The 26028-nt window shown below is 43.5% G+C and overlaps 4 protein-coding genes and 1 non-coding gene across 6 annotated transcripts; 3 read left to right on the top strand and 2 right to left on the bottom strand.

Annotated features, from left to right (window-relative positions):
* Positions 1–359: 359 nt before the first annotated feature.
* Positions 360–8055, bottom strand: LOC4329751 (protein ACTIVITY OF BC1 COMPLEX KINASE 8, chloroplastic). The gene is made up of 20 exons (XM_015768992.3): positions 7426–8055; positions 6228–6363; positions 5546–5712; positions 5304–5424; positions 5111–5211; positions 4865–4963; positions 4249–4359; positions 4083–4162; positions 3922–3991; positions 2906–2979; positions 2705–2774; positions 2533–2621; positions 2299–2423; positions 2105–2185; positions 1963–2023; positions 1815–1869; positions 1598–1696; positions 1391–1480; positions 895–954; positions 360–799 (listed from the first exon to the last, which is right to left on the bottom strand). Exons 1-20 carry the CDS (start codon positions 7909–7911, stop codon positions 683–685), a joined length of 2292 nt encoding a protein of 763 aa, XP_015624478.2. The 5' UTR covers positions 7912–8055; the 3' UTR covers positions 360–682.
* Positions 8056–8705: 650 nt separating this feature from the next.
* On the top strand, positions 8706–8777 carry TRNAW-CCA (transfer RNA tryptophan (anticodon CCA)). Its single transcript has one exon. It is a non-coding gene; the product is annotated as a tRNA-Trp (tRNA).
* Positions 8778–14794: 6017 nt separating this feature from the next.
* Positions 14795–17464, top strand: LOC4329749 (phosphopantothenate--cysteine ligase 1-like). The gene is made up of 9 exons (NM_001416691.1): positions 14795–15201; positions 15306–15435; positions 15767–15811; positions 15996–16081; positions 16162–16214; positions 16289–16348; positions 16432–16533; positions 16692–16811; positions 16925–17464. Exons 1-9 carry the CDS (start codon positions 15087–15089, stop codon positions 17177–17179), a joined length of 966 nt encoding a protein of 321 aa, NP_001403620.1. The 5' UTR covers positions 14795–15086; the 3' UTR covers positions 17180–17464.
* Positions 17465–19885: 2421 nt separating this feature from the next.
* On the top strand, positions 19886–20537 carry LOC4329748 (uncharacterized). The gene has a single exon (NM_001416692.1). It carries the CDS (start codon positions 19983–19985, stop codon positions 20247–20249), a length of 267 nt encoding a protein of 88 aa, NP_001403621.1. The 5' UTR covers positions 19886–19982; the 3' UTR covers positions 20250–20537.
* Positions 20538–22164: 1627 nt separating this feature from the next.
* LOC4329747 (F-box/kelch-repeat protein At1g22040) lies at positions 22165–24654 on the bottom strand. Of its 2 annotated transcripts, XM_015771928.3 has the most exons (3): positions 24475–24654; positions 22924–23894; positions 22165–22828 (listed from the first exon to the last, which is right to left on the bottom strand). In XM_015771928.3, the coding sequence occupies exons 2-3, from the start codon at positions 23817–23819 to the stop codon at positions 22816–22818; spliced, it is 909 nt and encodes a 302-aa protein (XP_015627414.1). In that variant the 5' UTR covers positions 23820–23894; positions 24475–24654; the 3' UTR covers positions 22165–22815. The 2 variants fall into 2 exon arrangements, with proteins under 2 accessions (XP_015627414.1, XP_015627413.1); XM_015771927.3 differs by having other exon boundaries at positions 22165–23894.
* Between the last annotated feature and the right edge of the window lie 1374 nt (positions 24655–26028).

The raw sequence follows: 26028 nt of genomic DNA, 5'->3' as shown, positions 1-26028 counted from the left end.
TTTCAGGACATCACATCATTAACTCAGGAAATGCGATTAAAGCTAGCTAGCTAAGCTAGCATTTTTAGTTCAGGTTGCAGCATCTGATTATGAGAGCAGAAACAAATGACTTTGGGCCGGAACGAACGTGCCTCATTTGGGCTTGGGCCACAAATTTGATGTGTGAAATTCAATAGAGGACATGTACGGGTCAATTTTGTTTGAAGTCGATCAAATTGTGCCCTTATTACTGACACTTTGAATAGTACTTTTGATAATGTTTGATTTGCTATCGGAATATACCGATAACATACACAATCAGACAAGATGTTAGCACTACAAAAACTTGTTTAGGTTTTGACATCACTAACATTTTGACATGGTAGCAAACCAAACAAACCCGTATTGCATTGCATCTATTACTTCCTCTAGTCCATTCATCTCATTTCATCTGAGAGATTTAAGATTGAATTGCAACCACAAAAGCACCTTAACACCTCAGTGAATGTCTATTGTACACTATGTACATTTTCATCTATTCACCGCATCTACATATACAGTTATCGTACACCGATGGCTATGCTACAACGTGTAGGGGATCTAAAATTTGGACAGAAAGAAACAAAAAACGGGGAAGATATATAGCCGCTGTGGATGACACCAAAAAAATCACGGGTCAGCTCTCACCAGTTTATGCCCGGACTCAAGCAGTGCCGGTTATCAGTCTCTCCTGTTGATCCAACTTCTTGACCTTCAAAAGGCCGACAAGGACTTGTAGGCCGAAGAACGCGCAGAGAGAGTATGCTATGGTCGCTGGCAACTGCAGTGGATGATTGAAGGTGCAGTGAAACAGCTGTGCAAGAGTAATCTGATGAAAAAGATGAACATGGCTTGTTTGGAAACTTGGTAACTTACCCGGATTGAATTGAGGTAGAGAACGGTGGCGAGGTTTACCAAACTACCTGCGGCAACTCCCTGCGTGATGCGCAAGCAGATTTCACCATTTCAAAACAAACCATAAGACGGTGATGTGCATTACTCAAAACACTTAAGACAGTTTTATTCAAGAAACTAGGATCCTCTTAATAGATAAGGCAGAGCTCATGACAACTTTTTTGAGTTTTTTTATACGAAAAACGTAACAAGGATTGACACTCATTTATTGGAAGTGAGTACTTGTAAATGGTATTTCTTGGATTTTCTCATAATTTAAAGGCTGTTCTACCCAACCAAACATTTTTCCCCTTTAAACAGAAGCACCCTAGGTTAATCTCTAAAGATGTTTCGGCACAAAATTTATTATCTGCACCAGTTCCAACTAACTCGGTCCAAGAAAAACCTTGCATTTTTTTCCTGTACTAGCATAGTGAAATACAAAAAGTAAACCATTCATCAACAATTCTGAACTCACATATCCAATTGTTTTCTGTACAGCTGCAACTCTTTGGAATGCTCTTTCTGACTCCAATGTTCTGACACGAAGCTTGAGATCACCTTGCTCCTGCAAAAGCCAAAAAAAAAAGAGAAAAAAAGAAAAAGAAAGAGGCAATTATCTACGACAGTTCTACAAACAAAACCAGCAAACTGCAGAAAATAATGGAGAAAAGGTGTTTTTTACCAAACGCTCAATGATTTGCGCAAGCTTTTCAACTCTGTCGGGCTGGCGAAATAAATTGTAGAATGCACGGGACTGCCTTTCCCATCTCTTCCTCGCATCCTGAGGTAAAATAAAACCAAGAGCGCTTAAAACTCTCAAGTCTGAACATGCATAGTCATATTAGAAGATGTGCCATCAAATAAGGTATTAAATCTATGGACCAAAGATGAAAACTTGCCTTTACAATAACTTCAACTCCAGCTTCATTAAATCTAAGCAACTCCATAGCATATCTAGCAATTCATTGGATGTATCAAGTCAGAACCCAAATTGCAACTTGAAACTTAAATAAGAAAACAAAATTCTTGAAGGAGAAAAATACTCACGGTTTAGCAATCTCTGTGATATCAAATCTAGGATCAAGGCCCTTCCCGATACCATCTAGTACTGCACACAGAATGGAGAATGAGGAACCATGGCATTATGTCACAACCACGTTTCTTGTACACAAATTATTGCATATCATACCTGAGAATGCTCTGACCACAAAAGTAAAGGTGGCAGGAAATCGAAATGGTTGATCAGCAGCAATTGACAAAAGATCCTCTCCTGCAAAATTTTGTTTCAAGTAAACAGAAAGCAACCGGTCGAAATACATACACCTTGACACATTTACTTTTATCATGTTCTCTAATAGGCTGCAGAATCTATTGACTCATTACCGATAGCAGCAAGCCTTTGCTTCTTCTTTTCAAACTTCTCCTCCTTAGTTAATTGCTTCTTAAATCCAAGTTCCTCAGTCGCCATCTCTCTTTCTTTCCTTTGTGCTGCTAAACGCTCTTCGAAGCTATACACACAACAAAGTGAAGCCAAGTGTTACAGTAGTTCACCTCACTCAAGAAACTCGAGGTATATAGGTAATTACGAAGAATATCCTCTCAGAACAAAATTATTACCTATCAAGGAAAAATTGAGCTGTTCTTCTGACAGCCGTCATATCTCCAGTAGGAACAAGGACACCCATTTGAATCATTGATTGAAGCACCTGCAGGAATTTATTATTGGATGTTTTGCAGAACTTAAGGTATTTAAGTTATACTTTTGAAGGTCATGCCCAGACAAACATACTTTATCAGGATCTTTTTCATAAACTCCATAGAATGCTTCGAGCAACCCTTCCCGGATATTTGGACTAATGCTGAAAGTAAGAAGAGTGAAGGTCAGATTAAACGTTCTGCAACCCTGTAACTACTCAAGGAAAAACATACTATTGCACAACTTTTAACTGAATGGAAGTTTATGGAAACAAACAAAGATATCAGATGTAACCTTCCCATCATTCCAAAGTCGTAGAAGATAAGCCTCCCACCGTTGACATCATCAACAGCAATATTTCCTGGATGCTGTAAAGAAATCTATATTAGATTTTTTAAAAGTTGTTTATTTTTAAAAAGGTAGCTTCTTAAAAGGAGCATCACAGCTGCATTGAATTGAGAAATTAAAAAGGAGGAAAAGGACAAAAGAATGATTATGTGCCATGAAATTTGTAATGCCGGAGGCAATAGCATATTGCTCATTAAGCCTATGAGATTTGCTCCGGTCCAACAAAAAGTACCTCGAGATACCGGTACCTCACGGTACCGAATTGTTTCCGATAGTTGGATCTAGCTGGGCAGGATGGGAATTGTTAGATCCAACGATTGTAAACGATTTAGTACTGTGAGGTACCGGTACCTCGAGGTACTTTTTATTGGACCGGAACAAATCTCTAAGCCTATAGTTCATGCGCATGTAGCTGAAGCATGTACAGCTGAGGTTACAGACTTACAGGGTTACACAACTTTTAACAAATTAAGCATATACCACCTTGCAAAAGGCCCAGTAGCAGGGATAGATCTCAGAACTACAATGATATACACCGAACTAACTCTATTCATAAATATTTGACGTTTAGGACTATTTGGTCAAACTTTTAAAATTCCGACCATCAATTTCGTATTAGCATGAGTTTATAAAATCCAACAACTTAATCATATTATATAGTACTCTTCAAGGTAAGTCTATGTATTACCATTTCTATTTTTTAAAACTAAACATCGAATAAAATATTGCTACTCGAAAATTTGAGTTTGACCAGATCTTGTCTTAAACGCCAAATATTTACGACCGGAGAGAGTAGTTTCTCCCTACGTCAAAAGATGATATAGCTTCTCTCAGTGCAGAATCATCTTCATGATTCATTTGCACAGTCTAGTGCAAGAATAGAATAATGTAAAAGTAAGAAATAACCATAACAGGACAAACAACTACAGCATTGCTTTTGAAAAATATACAGTACAACTGACCGGATCTGCATGGAAAAATCCATGAGATAAGATCTGCTCCAGGTACGACTCAACAGCATACCGACCTAACCTGAGAGGGGTTCAAGGAGGGATAATAAGCAACCAATGTCAATTGGTAAAGCAAACTGAAGCTATGGCTCACCAGCATACAGCACACATACCTTTTCCGATCAACTCCTAACTTATCTAGCTGCTTTATCCTATTTATCTTGATTCCTGGGACGTATTCCATTGTTAAGACCTGCATAGAGGACAGAAATATATAGTGTTATATTCTATTCTATGCTACTCGATATTCTATTTTACAAGTCTCTGGATAGTAGGAACCTGAGGTGTAGTATACTCCCACAAAATCTCTGGAACCTTCACATAATCCATATTTTTGAAGTTTTCAGAAAATTTTTCAGCATTAAATGCTTCCTTTGTATAGTCTATTTCCTGAAAACCACAATTCCATGGGCTGATTAGAACATATGACTTCTTTACCAGCAGAAATACCAAAGGTCAAATGGCTGACTTACAAGAATTTATCTAACATAATCTGACATATATGACGATGTGAATAACTCAGAGTAAGAGAGAGCATGATAAAATGCATTGCCGTACAAAATAATGCCAAATTCAAGAAATCCATATTCTAAGTTCATGCCTGAGCCTCACACTAATATATTGCCAATGGCAGCGGATTAGCAATACACTTTTTTTTTGGTTTTTGAATAATTCATAATTTGCTAAAAAGAGAATCATATTGTAGAGAAAGTGGAATAGATGCCTCAGTCCAAGCGGGGAGGTGATCTCTCATATAAATAGTTGAGTTACAATCAAAGCTAGTGAGTTACACAAGACCAAAGGTCATAGGAGATTAACTATCTAGGAGGTTAAAGGTCTAGGATATAAACAACCTATAGATTAATAAAAAAATCCTAGTACATATGATTAGTACCTGATACAAAACAGATGCGCACTCATCATAGATAGCAACCCAGTCTCTCTTGGCACCATCTGACTTAGGGTCCACTTTCTGAAGGTATTCTGCTATTACCTAGAACAGAACAGTTGACTCATCAACAAATGGTATTGAAATAATCATATTTTAATTAAGAATAATAGTATCCCCAGTTTTGCATGTAATTAACAGCAATAGAGTGTTACAAAGTTGGAGAAATATGCACGCATTTAAATTACATACCCTTAAGTTTTTCAGATCAATATCAAATAGCTCCTTCAGACCAGGCCTTTGCACTTTGATGACAACTTCTTTGCCATTCAAGCATGCCCGATGAACCTGGCCTGCCAAAAATGGATATATTGTAGTATCAAGTCGCTTACGAAAAATGTTCTAGTTTTAGTTAAATACTCATTATATCATGTTAGCTTATTACCGAGGCTAGCAGCAGCTATTGGTTCAAAGTCAAATCGATCAAAAATCTTATTCACAGATGCCCCTAGCTCTTCCTCAATAATTGACACCGCTGTCTCTGAAGGAAATGGAGGAACTTGGTCCTGCAGAAGAGAAAACGGTTCCAGTATTCCACCAGAAAAAGAGTATAAACATAGATCTGTTGAGAGGCAGGTCTCTATCAAGAAATTGTCTAAGCACATCTACAAGGTTCAACATACAGACCTGTAATTCAGATAACTGGTCGACATATTCCTGTGGAAGAATGTCCACTCTGGTGGAGAACTGCTGCCCAATTTTGATAAATGTGGGACCTAGTCTCAAAATACTCTCCTTAAGCCACTTGGCAAGAACTTTCCTCCTCATTACCCTTTTCTCCTCCGTCATCCCTCCTGAAGAAATTATTCTAAATGTTAATGAAGATACACAATATTGTCATAAACATGTAGGTAATAATTCCATGAGATCAGAGTAATGTACCGTGCACACAATTTTACACTGCACATATAGAAGAATTCAGGACTTCACTGAACATCATTGGGTGAAAAATACATGTTCGGTGCATTGACTAATATGCAACATACACTGATTTATGGGTTGATGAATTTTACTAAACTACATTATGTCTGTGAATTTTCTCAAAATGTCTTATGCTATGATCATAGTAACTAAAGTAAATGCGATTACACTGCACCATGAAAACATTGAGTCGCCTGTTCTTTTCCACAAGTACATAAATACATTCTCTCTTTTCTTTTTCATGAGGAACAAAAACATTATAAACCTTCATCTCTTTAATTTCTTCCCCGAGCACATATTATACTAACATAGAAATCAGGAACCTCAGTTTGGTTATATATAACCATACTATAGGAGTTCATTTTTGTTGTTTTGACAAGTCACTGACCTCGATAAGTGAACTTCTGATTATTGAGCCAAGATCTGAATATAAATTTAAAAACAAAGCCCCATATTTCCAACGTCCTTTGAATCGTCGAATAGGTTTTAAACCGATTCCAGCGACCTCCAGGAGCGACAGACACCTGCACGATTTAGATGTTCAACGCCAAAAGGAAAAGCAATAATAATGACGCAGAGTAACTTTTATTTGCTAAAAAAAGGCGACCAAAGTAGGGAAACTATTTTGATCCCTCGAGGGGATGTCCTCTCGTTGTTTATGCCACTCAAATGGTTATGAAAAAATTTGAGAAGATATATTAACATGTGATATATCACTCCACAAACATGAAAGTTCAAATTCAACTTCTACATCTCGCAACGAAAAAATAAATTAAACTACAGCAAGTTAACCTACATTCGCAGTCAAATTTGTTTTTTTCGTTGCGAGATATAGAAGATGAATTTAAACTTGTATGTTTGTAGAGTGATATATCATATGTTAATACATCTTCTCAATTTTTTCCATAACTATTTGAGTGACATGCAAACAACGAGAGGACATCTCCTCGAGGGACCAAAATCCACTCCCACCAAAGTAACTGTTATTTGCTTCATCTGATTGAAATGAACAGTTGTATTTCTGTCAGAAGATGAAAAAGTACCAATACTAACACAAACAATGGGGGATAACTGGGGGAAAAACTGCAACGAAAGTCTCAAAAGCCAAAAGCAAACAAGTTCCAAAATCTTTTCAATATGGCACAATACACTACCAAGTCGCAAACACCCTTTACCTTTTCTCCTACTAAACATCAACTCTGCCACGCTGCTCAATGTTTTTTGTTTCCTGAAGAAATATAAGGCATTGCCTGCCTTGCTCGTCCCTACAGGCTACAGCTACATTTAACTACATCCAAACTTGAACAAAACCACAAACAAACGACTAAAGTCAATCTGAACTCTTGCTTTAGTCAAGGCAACATCCAACTCCAGCTAATTTTAGTAGGTACTTCACATTTGCCTTGTGCTAAAAATGGCACGAATGCGTGATCATACTCCCTCCTCTTATTCGATCAGGAGCAGCTAAACATTTGCATATCTCAAACACGGCACAGCCCTCTGATCGAACACTAGCTTGGAACTGGAGCTGGCCAACACATGTAGCTGCAAAGCTAAAAGGCAAGAAAACAATAAGAATAGTTCACCTCGGGCTTGGAATCCCCGCCGCTCTGCTTGAACCAGGCGTCCTCCCTGCCGATCTCCTCCACCCGCTCCTTCCTCCTCCTCTCATCATCCCCCGGCCCAGGCCCCGCGGACACCAAGGCGGCGCTGCTCCGTGACTCCGCGGCGGGCTTCACCACCGCCGCCGCACCGTTCCCCCTCCCGTTGCCGTTGGTCCCGAGGTAGGCCTCCACGGCGGCATCGTCGTACCCGACCCCGCTGCTCGGGGCGCTCCCGTTGAGCCCGTACCTCCTCGCCTCCTCATCCGGCGCGGAGGGGGACCGGTCCTCCTGCAGCACGGCGAGCACGAAGCGGCGGCGCTGCCGGAGGGAGCGGGACCGGAGCTGGGGATGCGGCGGCGGCGGGCGCGGGTGGAGGTGGAGGCGGAAGCGGCGGAGGCGGAGGTGGTCGGGCACGGAGAGCGAGGCGGAGGAGGCGACGAGGGTGGCCGCCCCGGCCGCGGCCGACATCGCGAGGGCGGCGGCGAGGGAGGGACTAGGGTTTGGGCGCGCCGCGTGTGCGCGGCGGCGGCGGCGAGAAGCGAGACTGCGAGAGGAGGAAGCGGAGGAGGGAGGGAGTGGTGGAGAGGAGAGGCGAAGCCGACGAGGCGAGGAAGCGGGAAGAGGCCAAAGCGAGGGGGAGAGAGGTGGTGGGAGAGGAGACACGTGGGAGGGGCACGGAGGATGAGGCGATCCGACGTGGCTGGTAGGCATTGGGTGCTTAAGAGGTGGGTGGGGCCCACGTGGCGGGGAAAGCTTCTGAGAGCCTCAAGTTTTTTTTGTTTTGTTTTTGTTTGATTTATTCGGATTATTTGTTTAGTGTTTCGTTTTCGTCGCTTTTTTGTGAGCTTTTGGTTGGGATTCGTGTTGGCGATGGATTGGGACGGCGTGTTTAGTATTTACTCGTGTGCTGCCCAAGTGCCAAGTGGGGGCTGTGTTGTATTGGCACTATTTGGGTAGTACCGGACGAGTCTATAAGTTGGAGTGCTCGGTTTGCACTTTCGCATATACTTCCTCCGTCCTAAAATATAAGCATTTTTTAAATTGACACGGGTATTAAGAAAGTAGATAAGAATGATTGAAAAAGGTGTGTGATTGGTTGAAAAGAGAAAGTAGGTGAAAAAGAATATTTGTGATTGGTTGAGAGGAGAAGGTAGGTAGAAAAATAGCTTCATTTTGAGACAAAGTACTGTGTTAGAAATAGCTACATTTTTGGGACGGAGGTAGTACTAAAAAATGTTGATTCGTTACCAGTGAGCACGACCGGATCCGTGGCGCAATGGTAGCGCGTCTGACTCCAGATCAGAAGGTTGCGTGTTCGATTCACGTCGGGTTCAAATCCCCGATCCATTATCCGGATTCCTTTTTTTTTTTCCTCTACCATTTTTTTTTCTAAAGTCGCTTGCGATTTGATTTTTCTTTTCGCTCCTGTCTAAGATAATCAGCATTTCGTTTTGATAACGCGGACAAAATTATATTACCTTCTTTTTAAATTCTTAATATAAGATGTTGTTAATCTTTATTTTAACTAGAGCTCGAGGCCCCCTTTTCATTAATGGAACGGAATTACGAAGTCATTATAAACAAATAGAAAAAGGAAGAAAAAAATGGAGCTAACAGAGATGTGCCCAACAAAGCTGAGCATCCTACTCTCACAAAAGCCAGCAGGAAGAGCTGGAGAGAAGACTGAGTAAAATTTTATCACTGTCCTAACAGAAACTAGAACGCAGAGAAAACGAGAGTAGTGAGACTGGGAGAGCAGCCCAAGAGGCAACAGATTTTTCAGGCAAAAGCACACAACCAGCAGCTTCATTCCAATCTTCTAGCACAAGGTCGCCAACCATATCTTGAGCTGAAAACATGGCTTGCCACTTGCTTTACCACCCTGCCCCCAGCTCCAACTTTCTCCGGTTTGCCTCCAATTTTGCAAAATAGCCCAAGATTCGATCAGGTTATAGATCATGAAAATCACCTCAATAGATTCTTTAGGAAGGATATTATCAAAAGCTTTATTTCTAGTCTTTCAAATAGCTTAGATGACAGCCATAACTGCCATCATCAACTTTAAAATGAAGAGAATACTATTACAATAGTGATAAACCAGTGTTGTGAGAAAAAAATAGGTCCATTTTTCTTTTCGTTCCAGTGCCTATTATTTCTCCTGGCCCTGTTTTTCTTTTTCGCTGTTGTTAAGTAGCTTGTCATTTTGTTGTTATGTTAAGGAAGAGCGTACGTTGTTTCGATACGGCAGCAAGAAAGAGGAAAGGATACGCGAGGGGGCAAACACGGCGGACGTTCACTCGCCGTGCCTCCACTTTTAAGCCGAGATTGTTTGACATCCACAAATCTTTACCCCTTAAGGCTCCGTTTGGCCCAGCTCCAGCTCCCAACTCCAATTTATATAGAGCTGGAGCTATACTAAACGGTACAAATTCTTTATTTTTTGAACAGAGTTGGTAGAGCAGTTCCACAATTTTGTACTGGGGGTGGAGTTTGGTTTTTCTGCTCCACAGCTCCACTTCACCCCCAAAAGACCCACTACCCTTAAAAATGTTGATATATTTATACAAAAATACCACTAAATTACCCCTAAACTCCTCCTCCTCCTATTCTATCTCCTCCCATCCGGCGAGATCCGGCGGCAACGGCAGCGTGCGGGCTGGGTGGCAGCGCGCGGCCGGTGGCGGGTGGCGTGCACAGAGGGGCGGCGCGCGGTAGGCGGCACGGCCGGTGGCAGACGGCGCGTGTAGGGGCGGCGCACGGCCGGCAGCGGGGATTCCTTTTTTTCTTTTTTTTCAGATCTGAAGCTAAAAGATTGCCAAACACTTTTGATGGGTCTGCAACTCCAATAGGAGCTAGCTCCAACTGGAGTAGGAGTTTAGAGCTGGGAGTTCAAATTTGGAGCCCTACCAAACAGGGCCTAAGTATTTACAACTGTGCAACTTAGGTCCCAAGGCAGTATAGATCCCGGCAAAAAAAAAAGGGCAGTATAGATCCTACTTTTTCATGTTTTGCTGAGGTGGCAGATGTCTAGGCCCACTAGTCAGTCACGGTTCCCCCTAACGTGACCCCACCTCGCCTCCACCATGGTGGCCACGCACCACCACTGTCGGAACACCCCCTTCGCCCCGCATTGCCACCGTCGCCGCTTCGCCCTTCGCACCACAGCCATCGTCGCCACTTCGCAGGAGTTGAGTAGAGGCGCATTCATGGAGATTATGGCGGCCGGGGTCCCTGCACAGGGTCGGGGCGGAAGTGGGAAGAGGACACCGATGAAGGAGGGCTTGGCGGCGCGCAAAGGCGGGCAACGGAGGCGGCGTAGGCAGCCTCAAATCCCGCCGGCCGGTTCGTCACGGGAGGCCCCTGATGCCCGGTCAGACATATAGCCACATCGGCAGCCTCGGCAGGACGGGAGGCGGAAGTGGAAGGAGGACGCAGGCGAAGGTGGGCTTGGCGTCATCGGCGGTGGAGGCGGTCTCAAATTCGGCCGACCGGTTCATCCGGGTCAGACTTACAGCCGCCTTGGCAACCTCGGCGGGGCCGCTGCGGCACGCCATCTCCGCCGCCGGTGCCACCAGCTGCGGCGGCGGGTCTCTACAAAGGGGGACGCCGGCGAAGGGGGAGCTTGGCAGGCTACCACGGCGAAGTGGGAGCCAAGCTCCGACGGCCGTGCGTCGCCTGCGACGAACCAGGCAAGAGGACTAATGTAGATGGGGGAGAGAGAAGTAGGAAGGAGGTGGGGCGCGTGCGAGGATGCGAAGCAGCGGATGGGAGGAGCCTGACGGCGGCGGCTCCACGTCACGTCAATGGCGGCAGCTTCCTCATCATCGCTCTGATGTCTCTTCCCGTCCACGCCTCGAGCACGACGGTGCCTTCTCACCAGCGGCGTGCATGCGAGGAGGCAAAGCGGGGGATACTCCCTGTGTCATATCCCATCCCGTCTACGTCACGAGCGCACGATCGGCCTGCTCGCTGGCGGCGCTCGTGCGAGGAGGCGCACCCGGCATCGTTCGCCTGGCACCCGGTGCCTCTGCTGTACGTCATGCCGCAGATCATCGCGCGCCCATTGCCTAGGTCGGTGTACCGCCTATGTTGCCTCCGTTACCCGTCTACGCCGCCGCCGCATCCTCTCCACCGGCACGCCCCCTCGTGGATTCTAGGCTGCCACCTCCACAGGCGCCATTGATCCGTCGCCTTCGCGTGGTTGAGGATAAAAATTGAGAGAAGAGGAAGAAGTGGGCGCTGATATGTCAACCCCACATACTCAAAATTTCATCTCACTTACAGTTACATGTGGGCTTGTATGTATTTTATTTTTATTTTTGCTGACTAGGGTTCCACGTCAGCGAAACCAGTGGCTCATACTGCTCTAGGACTGAAGTTGTACGGTTTTGAAAATTTTTGAGGTAAATGTTTCTGATATTAAGGATAAGGGATGTCAACCAAACTCGGTGTAAAATTGAGGGATGGCGAGTGAACTTATTCCGAGGAAGGAGACACATAGAATTGGCCCAGCCAAGCATAAGGGAAACCATGTTTCTATACTCGGATAAGTCTACAGTCTTACCGTGTGAAAACGGTCGGAATGGATAGCATCTCTTCGAAAATAACACTAGATCGACCTATAATTGGTCATATTTATCATTTAAACTACTCGGTGTCAATATTAATACGATAAAAAATATTTATATATAACAAAAATATAACGGTTGAAAACGGTATCCTTTGTATGAAAACGATGTTTGATCGATCAGGAATCATGATCCATTTCGTCCCTTCTACCCAAGCTGATCCAGCCCGCAATCCAGGGCATCCATAAAGTCCGTACGTCCAGCCTTCCAGCATCCAGCCGAGTCTCCCGCCTCCCGGAGGTTTGGAAAGGTCGCCTGCACAGCTGCACTGCACACGTAGGTAGGCCAACGTATGCCTGCCTGGGGAAGTATTCGGTGCAATCATCTAATCCGGTGTAATAATATAACTTTTATCCTACACCGTTGGATCGAGAAATGGACGTCCGAGATTCGTACATGTCACCATGAGTTAAAATTTAACTTCCAGTAAATTTAAATTCATGAGTGAATCCGCGAGTTAAATTTTAACTCATGGTGACGTGGACGAATCTCGAACGTCCATTTCTCGATCCAACGGTGTAGGATGAGAGTTGTATTATTACACCGAATTAGGTGATTGCACCATATACTTCCCCTGCCTGGCAATCACCCAACTGATTAATTGGCGCGTACTCTACAGTACACTGAACGCCATCTGAGGGCATCAACCGCAGCGGCAGCGCAGCACGCCGGCACCACACGACATTCTAGAATCTCAACAGGTATACGTACACATAACTGATCATGTTAAACTTTAATTTGCTTTCATGCGTCCTCTGCGATCATCCCAACTAATCAGGTGCGAAAAAAAAATCCAGGTGCGATTTTGTGAGAGTTTCAACGGAGACAAAAAAAAATTCCATCCCTAACCTTAGTTAATTCGTAATGCTAAGTGGAAGGGGTAACTACCCCCTATATATTCAAAAATAAATAAAATCTTAATTATAGATCAAATCATATGCTTATATAGATTTAGGTAGAATTTGATTTATTTTTTTTAATTATTAGACGCAGGCAGTAACTAGCAGGCGCCGCGCAGCACCGGTGGTAAATAAACACCGACGTGCCGCAGCGGCAGGCAGGCAAGGCAGCCGGAGGCAATCCCGATTCGTATCCCGTATCCTAATCTTACGATACTACGATCCTAACAAACTGAAACGATACCGATCCACCTAGTATCCTAATTTTCATAGTATCTCGATCCTACTATTCATTACTACACGATCCTACGAAATATTAGGTGGTATCCCGACTCTACTATTCCTACTATACTACAAAATATTATTTAAAATAACATGGTTTGAAAATAATGTAACTAAATATGCTCAAATTTATATGAAAATCAATTAAATATATTAAAACCAATATGGTTTCTCTTGATAAATGTCTCTATTTGCATGACATATATCATTACTATATTTTTTATATATATAATGGCTATATATAATTAATATAAATATTAATTAAACTTAAAAAAAATCTCATGGTATCCCGATACTATGATACGATCTTACGATACGATATTACTTTGAGCAAAAAATCAATCCTGAGTTTAAATCTAGATAAACCCAGTGTCCAGATTCAAACACAGAATTAGGGTTTTTTTTTTTTAAGAAGGGAGCACTACCTAGTATCTCAATCATGACAAGCTTGGCCGCGTAAGCGCCTGCACGACGCGTGTGCGCCGCCTGATCGGACCCACACGGCGATTCTGGGCTACTCTTCCTCTCCTCACCTGACGTGCCAGATTCAAGTGAGCATGCACCAAACGGCATTACCCCATGCGAGCAACCCAACTAGAAACGCAGGCGCATGATGACGGATATCATGCACATTTGCAGCCCCACTATTTAAGCTTATACTTAAATTTATAAGTTCAAATTTTAATTTTTAAACTTAATTTTAAATTTTGTTTTGTAGTATTTTATTTCAAATCATTTATTTTTAGTCGTTAAAGACATGTATATTAAAGTTTTACTTACAAATTGTTTTTATTTTATAATAAGTGATACTTTTTCCAGTTTTTAATATTTGATGTCATTGACTTTTCGGTATACGTTTTGTCATTCGTCTTATTAAAAAAATTTATACAATTATCATTAATTTTGTTGTGAGTTGTTTTATCACTAGAAATATTTTAAGCACGATTTATATCTTATGTATTTGTATAAAATTTTTAAATAAGATGAATAGTGAAACGTATATTAAAAGTCAACGACATGATTTTAAAAAAAAGTCAACGACATCATCTGTTAAAAAAACAGAGGAAGTACTCCCTTCGTCTAGAAATAAACGCAGCCATGAGTTTCCGTGTACAACTTTGATCGTCCGTTTTATTTAAATTTTTTTTATGATTAATATTTTTATTGTTATTAGATTATAAAACATGAATGGTACTTTAAGCGTGACTTAAGTTTTTCAGTTTTTTTTTTAAAAAATAAATAAGACAAATGATTAAGGTTGGATACATGAACTCATGGCTGAGGGAGTACGAAATAAGTATATCCATAAGCGAAATGACGGGGCTATTAGAGTGGCAATACTAGCATAGCAATCTGGCAAATCCAAACGCAACGTACAAAAAAAGGATGCGTCGATTAAATGGCCCCTTTGACCCTACCCCTAAAAGTTCTTCCCGGTAGGGCAGGCCAGTAGCGGAAGCTATGCATGCATGCACGCACGCGATGGCGATCGACTAACCATCGACCCCCTTTCTGACCTTTTCTTCTGTTAACGAGAAATTGTGGGGGAGTTAATGGAGGAGGCATTGGAGTAGTTGAGCTCGATCGATGAGGAAGAAGACTAGAAGAGGAGGAGGGACGGCGGTGGTGAGTGACAAGCGCCAACCGCGATTAATGGCGACGAGGACGTGCGCCGTAATGGCGGCAGTGACCGATCGGAGAGGCTCCAGGTTCTTGGCGGTTGAGGCTGGAGGCGTCGAGGCCAGCCGCGTCATCCACCCCCTTTAAATGCTTCCCGCCCCTTCGTTCTGCTCAATCACTCGCATCCATCCATCCATCGATCGATCGATCGGCGATGGTCGCCGCCGAGGAGAACCCGGAGTCCTTCTTCGCGGCGGCGCCGCCGCTGCGGGACGCCGACGCCGTGGCCGCGAGGCTGGGGGAATTCATCGCCCGCAACTCCTCCGCAGGTACGGGGCTCCCCGCCTCCCCGCGCCACCTCTTATCCTGACCACGCACGTTAGGTGCTCGGCGAAATGACTACCGGCCCGCGTGTGTGCGACTGTGCGTGCAGCGGGCGCGGGCGGCGGCGGCAGGCGGATCGTGTGCGTGACGTCGGGCGGGACGACGGTGCCGCTGGAGCAGCGCTGCGTGCGGTACATCGACAACTTCAGCTCCGGCCACCGCGGCGCCGCCTCCACCGAGTAATCAATCGAAACGCCCTTATACTACTGTTCTATCACCTGTATATGCTTCTATTTTCTGCTGCGGATCGTCGCGAGGACCAGAGAGGCAGAGAACATTTCCATCCTGTACATTCCAGCCGTACAAAAGTTTTTCCCTTAGATCACAAGTGCTACATGCATTAATTTGTATAAGTACTCACTACTCAACTGGTTCCATCAAAATGTACGTACGCTAGGGCCATTCATGCAGGCATGCAGCATGTTTCGACATTGTTTAATGATCTTTTTAGAACAGTGAATAGTTGTTTCTGACCTGACATAGGACTAAGGTGCTCTTGTGATGACGCAGGTATTTTTTGAAGGCTGGCTATGCAGTTATCTTCCTCCATCGACGGTAATCGATTAGGAAAATTTCCCACAAATAAACTGAACCTGTTTTTATCCCCCTTTCAGTTTTGTCAATTGTTCTGTTCTACATAGGGTGAAAAGATTGTTAATTCTCAATAAACAGATTGGGGCTATGCCCTCACTGTGAAATAACCTGTATTTTACATTTTACTGCTTCTACATGTGTGCAGAGGAAGCTGCCAGCCTTATTGTAGGTTCCTCCCCGATGATTCATTCCTCAAATTCTTTGATGTCGATGCAGAATCGAAGGTTCAAGGTTGGTAACCCACAATCCTAGTGCACGTAGGAAAGGAAATGCTTCTTTCGTGAAATTTTAACTTGTGTATGTTTATACAGTGGCGGAGTGCCACGCGCCAGTGGTCAAGAAAGCAATTGGAGATTATTGCAAGGTATGGAATGAGCTTCTCAACAGCAGTGACATGCTGCTTGTGCAAAATTTAGCTGACAAGTGACTTTCTTGCAGGCAATTGAAGGCGGCTATCTGTTGAAACTCCCATTCACTACAATATTTGAATACCTTCAGGTCTTTTTAAATTTGACGTTTTAACCAGAATTACATGTAAGTCAAAACAAATTTGAAAAGCATGACACTGTATTTGATTACAGCTATTGAAGATGGTTGCTACATCTATAAGTTCGGCTGGGCCACTCGGAATGTTCTATCTTGCTGCGGCTGTGTCTGATTTCTATGTCCCTTGGGATAGCATGGTATGATTTTAAGAGAAGCATGTTATGATTGAGAAATTCATGTGTACTCTTTGTATTAAATGTGAAACATTGGGTAAAGAAACCACTGATCACAATACTGATGCTTTGATGGAAATGCCCTACATGACAAACGGGAACTTCTTTTTACTGTTCTGCAGGCCAAACATAAGATTCAGTCAGGTGGAGGCCCTCTGGATATGAGGCTCAGTCAAGTTCCGAAAATGCTTTCAGTGTTGCGAAACCAATGGGCCCCCTTGGCGTTCTGTATATCATTTAAGGTAAGCTAATTTCCAGGACCACGGAAGAATGAAAGCATTCAACACTCAATAATGCTGCCTTTGTGCACACTCTTGTCACTTTTGTTTAACTACTTGTAAAATAATGGCGGCAGTTGGAGACGGATTCGGACATCCTTATTCAGAAAGCAGATATGGCTCTGAACAAGTACAAGATGAACATCGTTGTGGCCAATTTGCTTGCAACGTACAAAGAGGAAGTCATTATTGTAACAGACAAAGAAAGGAGTACTATCCGAAAGATGAACAAGGATGAGGATCTGGAAATGCAGATAATCAAAATCCTATCACAGAATCACTCGAAGTACATATGCGGAAGCACAAACGGGTGCGTCCAGAGCCCATATTGAATTGCGGGAATCTGTACTGTACCGTTTCACATTAGAGGTTTTACTTAAATTACTCTACTAAAGAGTTTGATTTGCTTTCTGGGCGTTGAAATGAAAAGAAAGCCCAACTGAATCTGGAATGAGAATTCAGTATACGGTGTAATCCGTGATGATGCCGATAGGTACACAAACAGCATCACTTTTTTTTCTCTCTTTCAGAATTACAAAAAAGAGAGTGAAGTTAACAGCGACAGCCCCAAATATAAATGGCTTATTTTATTTTAATCAAAATTAATATTCCATGTTAATGTATTCATTCTTTAAGTTCAGAAGTTCTTCATGGACGTTGCTTCTATATCAGAGAAGAACTTCTCTTGGACTGTATCTCTCTCTCTCTCTCTGGGATTTATGCAGTCCAGGATAACAACGAAAAACCCAAGAAAATGACAGAGCTCTAAGCAACTTTACATGTCTTCAGCCCAAATTCACGAAAAGTTGAACCTGGATATATGGGGGTACAAAGTAGCCAAGTGGCCAACCAAAACTAGTTCAATAGCTGCTGGATCCCAAAAATTTCACAATTTGGCCCTTTTTGAAAACTTATTTCAAATTTGGTCCCTGCTGAAAACTATCACCAGATCTGGACTCCGAACTCAGCGCCAACCGCATCGGCGCTGAGGTCCTGACGGCTGTCTCCAAACGGCGGAGCGAGACGGCCCACGTGGTAAATGTCAGCGCCAACCGCATCGGCGCTGACCTTCGCGACCTTAGCGCCAACGGGACTGGCGCTGAGGTCGCGCCTTATCCCTCGGGGCCGAGCCGGCCCCAGGCCACTCCTTCTTCCTCCTCGCTCCTCTCGGCTGAGAAGGGGCGGCGCCCTCCCCTCTCTCTCCTCCCCTCCAAAAATCGAGTAAATATCCACAAAATCTTCGTATTTTGGAGGGGAAATCGTTGGGGGACATAGTGCCAAGGTATTCTCCTCCGAATCCTCTCGTTATTTGTCCATTTTTTACTTGGATTTGCTCATTGAGTGATGAACCCTAGAAACACGATTTGGGGTTGATTTTCTCTAATTAGTTTGTTCTCTACGTTGTGGTTATAGTAGTTGTTGGCAATGCAATGATTAGATGCGCATAGAACCGTTATATGTAGTACTATGGTGTACTTAACACTCTAGGTAGCGTTAGACTTATATCGAACTCTAGATGATGGTTGATGGATGTGATAAACTCTAAATACTGTGATGGTTGATGGATGTTCTGTGATGTGCTAAATACTGTGTGCTATATGCTGTGATGAACTCTATATGCTGTGAATTTATGTGTAGCTGGCTGTGCTTTGCTAGCCATTGCCAGACATCAGCGCCAAATAGAGTGGCGCTGAGATTGTACAGGTCAGCGCCAGAACCATTGGCGCTGAGATGCACAACATCAGCGCCAAGCTGTTTGGCGCTGAGATGCAGCCCCCCGGGGACTCAGCATCCCATCGGGAGGCAATCTGAGCATGGCCGACCTCAGCGCCAAGGTGTTTGGCACGGAGATGCAGCCCCCCCTCCCACCCGCGCCACTTACCATCTCTCAGGGGGGGTGCGCCAATCAAACTGGCGCTGGAATGGCCCACCTCAGCGCCAATGCATCTGGCGCTAAGGTTGCCCATGTCAGCAGACGCCGGTACACCGAAAGAAACGGCCGTTAGGACCTCAGCGCCGACGTGGTTGGCGCTGAGGCGTTTTATCTCAGCGCCATCGCACCTGGTGCTGAGCCCGGGGTCCAGATCTGGTGATAGTTTTCGGCTGGAACCAAATTTGAAATAAGTTTTCAAAAAGCGCCAAATTGTGAAATTTGGACTGCTGGATCTATCCTGCTCTACTAGTAGTACATCTGTTGGCTGTTGCCGAATGGTAGCGATCATCATCAGCAACAACGAAACTCGTTGTTTTTCCTTCTCACTTTTCAACTGCACGAACGCGCTGATGCACACATCTACTAACCGTGCTATGACCGATCGATTGATGCGGTTCATGATGCAGCAGCTTGTATGAGCTCTGCATCGGAAGCCACTCGTCGATCCATCACACACACGCACGTTTACTTCGTTTGATCACACGCTTTATCAACCTACTCCACATCTTCCTCAGCATTTCCACCGCTCTTCCACGCACCCTACTCCAAACCCACCAGAACCACCTGCAAATCTGAAAAGCCATCGGAAGGACGCCCAGCCGCCACGTGCACAGCTCATAGCCACAGATCAACGTGTGCACCGCCTCTCCTACCGAGTCAAACCCCCCGCAGTGGTGAAAAGGTCGTTCTACTTATAAACGATTAATTAGAAAGTTACAGTTTAACTCTTGAATGATAATTACAGTACGGCATAAAAGTTTTTTTTTAAAAAAAATTTACAGCCCATGCTACTTTCGCAAAAGCGATGTTCTATCTATCGAAAATTTCCGTGACCGTTTTCACGGCCATAGCCATCGCCGTCAAAGACAGCCACCGGGCGCAAACGCAAACGCAGCAGAGTCACGTACGTCACCCGTGGCGCGGTGACATGGCCAAGCTTCCGTGAGAGCCAAGTAGAGTAGTAGAGCGCTCGAGCCGAGCTTGAGCCCCATCTCCTTCCCTTGTCATCTTCCAGGACGTCACCTTCACTTCGCTTCGCCTCTGCTTGCGTGCCAAGTCTAAGACGAGCCTTATAAATAGGGGGCCAATCCTCTCAAACTAGCTTAATTACCAGCTAAAGCAAACCAAGAGACGAGGTATATATCTCGACGACGAGACGAAGCAAAGCAAGCAAGGTGTGATCTGATCCAAGTTTTTGGAGAATGGCGTCCATGATGGGAGGAGACTTCGTGGAGGCGTACGTGCTCAAGAACGCCTACAAGGAGAAGCTCAGGCGCATGGAGGCCGCGGAGGCGGCTGCGGCGGCGGCGGTGGCCGGGAAGAAGGACGTCGCCGCCGCCGCCGATGGCTCTGCGGGGCAGAAGAAGGCGGCTGCGGGCGGCGGGATGTTTGGGTTCATGAAGAAGAAGGTGCACCCCAGAGCGGCGGAGACGGCGCCGGCGCCGGCCATGGAAACCAGTAGCGCTTGATCGATCAAGAGCTGGCCTTCTTCCTCCCCTCCTCCTGTTGATTCCGCTCTTTTGCTACTAGTTGAGCTTGTTCCTGGGTTTAATTATATTATTACTAGTAGTAATCTCCAGCTGGCTGTTCGATAGGATGATGAAGATTGTGTAGTGTGTTCTTTACTTGTTTCTCTTCTTTTGAAGAGGTGTGTGTAACTCACTCCATGTAAATGTTGGTTCATTTGTTGCTTTCTTTACTTGAAATGGGAGTAAAAGAAAAGTAATTAAGTAAAAGAGGACTCATCTGTTCTCCATCAATTTTTGTGTCTGCTCAAATCACCATCAGTTTTACACTTTTACTCCATTCTTATGGGGACAGATGGCCTGTATGTCATTCGGTTCCTCGCATTCTTTTTTTTTCTAAGTTACTCCTTTGGCTATAAAAATTTGATGTTTAGGATAAAATCTTGGTCAAACCCTTTTTAAAGTTTAGACTTTAATTATTAATTTATATTGGAATAAACTTAGAAAATATAAAAAGTTTATAATAGTATGGTAGTATTTTTAAGACAAATCTAGGCATAACATTTTTTCGCTTTTAAATTACACATTAAGAAAATACAAATGGTCGAAGTTTTAAAAGTTTGATCAAATCATATCATAAACGTCAAAATATAGTTTATTATTTATCAGAGCTGGTATTTCACTTCAGCCAGAAGTTGGTTCACTATCTGAATTGCTATATGCGGCTATGCCCTTGCTGTTGGAATAAAGTCATATAAATGACCAAAAGCTCTACAGCAAATTTTATCAAGCAAACCAGGAAAAATAACCATATGTACAGTTCCCATTTGGAATGAACGGATCTTTAATCTATCCATGATGAGTTGATGACAGCGGCGTTAATATAAACATAGACAAAATAATGCTGTTGTCAGTTGGGGCTTATCAGTTCTGCTCCATAAAAATATAGGACTACGTACTGTTATATCATTGTCAGATTACAACTAAAGTCTTCTCTAAATAAAAGAAGAATCACCTGAAGTCAGCTGAAGATTAAAGAAAATTAAGCATTCACAGTTATATTTTTGGGGTTTGACAAACATGCAAATGATGCCAAAGTTGTGGATTACATTGATCTTCTTTCATTTTTTATTATAAACCAAAGTCATCTCCCGCACGCATTCCATCTCGAACGATCGTCATGCATGACATTTGACACTGCGCGATCCAATAAAAAAAAGTTGACGATTGAGAGTTTGAGACATCTGTTTCAACCCATAAAATGTGATCAATGAGGGAATATCTCCTGTTCCGCCACATCAACAAACTATGTAGTGCACCGTGTACGTGTGGACATCAATTGGAATGCAGTAGCAGTAGCAGTAGCTAATAAGTATATTGCATTTTAAGCAGGCAAGCTAACAAGTATAATTAGCACATGTCAATATATGATTCTTTCTTTGAGAGAGACGCTGATGGAGAAGAAAGAAAGCATGGGGACAAAACCCGGACCTGTACGCCATGCCTCCATGCCTGCCTACTTCCTTGACCTTTCCCTGAACATTGCATTGCCCATTGACATCACTGGAGTTTGGTAGTTGCAAACCAATTGTAAGGCCACACAGGAGGATGCTTGTCTCACATGCTTAAGATGTGGGTCCTCATATAGATTCATCACAGAAAAAAAAAGGCTCAAGCAGACAGGAATAAAATCCATCACTGTTCATATCCGGCTTCGTTTATGGCAGGGCAGAGCCGCAAGGGATACGGCTCCTCTTTGCACGGCGATGCCAGTCAGCATAATGGGAATGAGCTGTTCCTTTCCTTCATCACCATCTCCAGAGTTTCAGCATCAAACAACTGATGGGAGCATGAGCATCTATTTGCCACCAAATATGTGGGACAAGAGGCATCAGAATCATGCAGAGAAGATCAAAAGGATCACAACAAATTCATGGTGTACAGTTGATAGCAGAATGGATAAGGTTCAACAGCTGGAAATCTCTCCATGTGTACAAGAACACTAACTATACAGTAATCATGTATACTTATGGCCTATATAACAGTGTTTGGGCAAGAATCAACTTATACAAATCTAAATACCTGTAATCTATATATCTATCTCTCCCCTTGTCAAATTATAGATCCAATCAGTCAAAAAGATAGTTGAACCACGGGATGCCAACATCAGTAACTGAATTTATCCCACATTTAAACATCAAGAACTTGACAACTAACAAGCTCAGCAGACCCAAAGTTCTTTGAAGCCAGTATGTTCCATATGATGTTTTCTTCAGATGGACTGTTCTCAATGTTATTCTGCAATACAGCTTGCATAACTTGAAGATTGTTGTTTGCCTCTTTTGTAATAACGTGGACCTTTCCATGAAGGCCAGCAAGTAAAAAAGGAGCCTCTGCATCGGTGAAATCATGAACAGGAACCTGTGGTACAATAGTTTTCCAGGTGTCTTGTTCAGAATCATACCTTTTTATCTGGCCACTGTCCAAGGAGCTAGAAGGCTCCAACGTATAAAGTTCCTCATTCACCACAATACCTAATTTTGTGCCTGCCTGCCTTGCTGGCCATCCATCACCAAGACCATCTGCCATTGTTTCCCAAGAATTCAATTCCGGGTCATAAATTTCACCTCCAATGTCAAAAAAGAATGGCCATGAGTACAAACTTTGAGGAACATACAGCTTTCCCTTGTAGGACGCCATTCCAGTGGCGATAGGCTTCAGAACATCAGCCAAGAAAGCTGTTGGTAATACCTGTGCTTTCATGAAAGGCATTTCAGGCAACTCACTCCATATACCAGTTTTGGGATCAAAAACTTCACCTGACCGTAGAGGAAGCAAGCCATTCCGACCCCTGCTAACTCCACCGACAACATATAGCTTACTCTGCAGTAATGCTGCCTTAGAAAAAGCTCGACCTGATATCATCGGGCTCACTTCCTGCCACACATTGAGGCAAGGGTTATATCTAAATACACAGTTGAGGGCAACAGCTCTGGAAAATCCTCCAAAGACATACAAGCAACCATCAGCAACTCCAACGGAGCAACCACAAAATGGCATCTGGTCCAAACCATATCGGCGACGAAACCATCCCTTTATAAAGTCAGCAATCCTTATACTTGAGCCCACAACATTCCACGTCTGGAACCAAGAAGACTGCGTCCTCCCAGTGGATTCCTCCTCACTGACAAAAGATGGCATCGGTGGCAACCTTTGCCATTTGCGGAACAATGGATCAAGAGCATAACAATCGAGTTTGTTTGGCTCAAGTTTGGTCAGTACATACAACCACTCTTCAGTTAAGCCAAGCTCTCTTCTCAGCTGGGAAAGCTCACTGCTGGTGATTGCCGCCTTCCAAGCTTGGCTGACCAACTTCAACTTTAGGTAATACAACCGTGGTAACCTGGCTAGAATTTGAAACGAGAGTTCATCGGGAAGAGTTGGAATTATCCTCTGAAACGAATCGCACTCATATGTGGAGATCTTGACCCTCTTATTAGAACCAAATCCAGATTTTTCATGCCGGTCCATAGATCGGGCATTAATGTTTGCAGAACTTACAACAGAGCCCATCAGATCCTCCTTATCTTCAGACTCAACAAGAAATATACAGTTTCACGCCTCTAATTCCATCAGATGGCACCAAATCTGGTTTGAGAAATAGTAATTGTATGATATTCACACCAAGTTGAAACAGATACTTGCAGTGAAAAAATCCGACACTATGATTAACATGCCGTATGAATTTTTAATTAAACACTACCAGGATCAATCCAACTATATTATGAGTGTCTCTAAGAAGAACACAGCGGTCAATTTAATTCGAGAATCGTCGCCAAATTTTAAGCCTAGGACAACAACAATACAGTCGCATAAACCCCAAATACGACCCAAATTTCGTCTATGATCCAAAATAGCAAGCACACGGGTCACACCTCGACCAAATATCATTACCCTGCAGTCAGCAGTCAGTTCTCTAGAGCCTTAAATTCCACCCAAATCCAAACAGACAGACCGAAACCTAAACCCGACGGGGGCAATCCATGAACCAATTCCCACCAGACGCGCCCCCCCCCCCCCCCACAACCCCACCCCCACCCAACTGGGGAAGCCCTCGCAGGATGAGGAGGCCCCACTGACCGCAGAGACGAGCTACCCCCCGGGATCGGGGGCGAGTTCGCGTGAATCAGGCAAAGGGAATCGGGATACCAAGGCGGTCGAGGCTTACCGCGGGAGACGACGGGGAGATCCCGCGTCCGAAGTCCGGACGAGCTCGGGGGCAGTGGCCGGCGGCGGCCGGTGGGGCTCCGGCGGAGGCGCCGCCGGGAAGGGATGGAATCAGGCGGTGGGGGTGAGGCGGGGACAGGTGTGCGCGCGCCTTTGCGTGCGAATCCGGGCGCCCCTCCTCACTGCGGGGGATCTGACGGTGCCACGACTTTGTGCGGCCCGCACAGTTCCGGACTAGGTCTGGACGGACTCGTCTCGTGTGGTGGGCTACGGAAGCTGCCGGCGACCAAGTCCAATACTGTACTGCACCGCACTGGGCTATCCGCTAGCTCTGCTCGACTACTCTACTCTCCCAATATACTCCCTTCCGTTTCAAAAATAGTTGACACCGTTGACTTTTTATTACGTGTTTGACCATTCATCTTATTTAAAAATTTAAATAATTATTTATTCTTTTCATATTATTTATTCTTTTTACATATTTCACAAATTATTTTAAATAAGACGAACGGTCAAGCATGTGCTAAAAAGTCAACGGTGTCAAACATTTTGAAACAGAGTAACTTTTTTCTTAAGCAGAGACACCCACAACACATGCACACACGCATCTCTATAAACACACACGTAAACCCTATCATTATTAATACGTCCGAAGGATTGGATCAACATATCCTGAGATAATCAATTGAGTTACGCTCACTTCGTCCCCCGAAATATATTTTAGATTTGTGATGAATATTTAGAATCCTAAACAATCTTAAATTAAAAAAAATGTTAACTACAAAGTTGTAAATCTTCTTGAACTCTACAATTTTGATAAAAAAACAATTTTATTTCATCTAGATTAATATGATATTAACAACCTTGCCGTCCTCTGGAACGGATATTTTTTTAAAAAAATTATACTCCTACTTTTGCAAATATTCGTAGGAGGTTGTTGACCGGAATTTCTCTCAAGTATTTTTACAAGCGCGTATTCATTAAATCCAACGAAAAAAAAGTGGTTCTATGAAAAATGGTTTTTTTTATAGTGATATACCATAAGAGCTTCAATATGGGCACTGCTCCGCAAGTGTGAAGCAATGTGAGTGTTCCAACTTTGAGTGATCACATCGTTTTCTTCTATGCATGACTATCAGTCCATTAGTCGATAAATTTTCTATCAAATATAAATACAATATATTCGTAATGTATTTATATTGTAACTTGTGTATAGATAAATACAATTTGTATGTAAGTTTCAAAGGTCCCACGGTAACTAGTTATTTTCATGAAGTGAAGGTCGCGAGATCCCATGCGCACACTATGGATTTTTTCCCAACTTATACAAATCTTAAAGTAAATCTAATGGTTTAAAATTATGTGGAAGTTACATGTAAGATAAAATATAATTACAATATAATTATATGTACTTATAGGGTGTGTTTGGATAATGGGAAATGGGGGTGGGATTGGGATTGGGAAATGAATGAAGGGTTAGGATTAAATGAAAGAGGGAGAATGAATGGTTAGGATTTAAAGATGCTTTTTGGTGGGTGGGAAATCATTTCTATTT

This window comes from Oryza sativa, chromosome 2 (assembly GCF_034140825.1).
Source record: "Oryza sativa Japonica Group chromosome 2, ASM3414082v1".
In the NCBI taxonomy this organism is placed as follows: Eukaryota; Viridiplantae; Streptophyta; class Magnoliopsida; order Poales; family Poaceae; genus Oryza; species Oryza sativa.
This window is presented reverse-complemented; position numbering and strand designations above follow the sequence as displayed.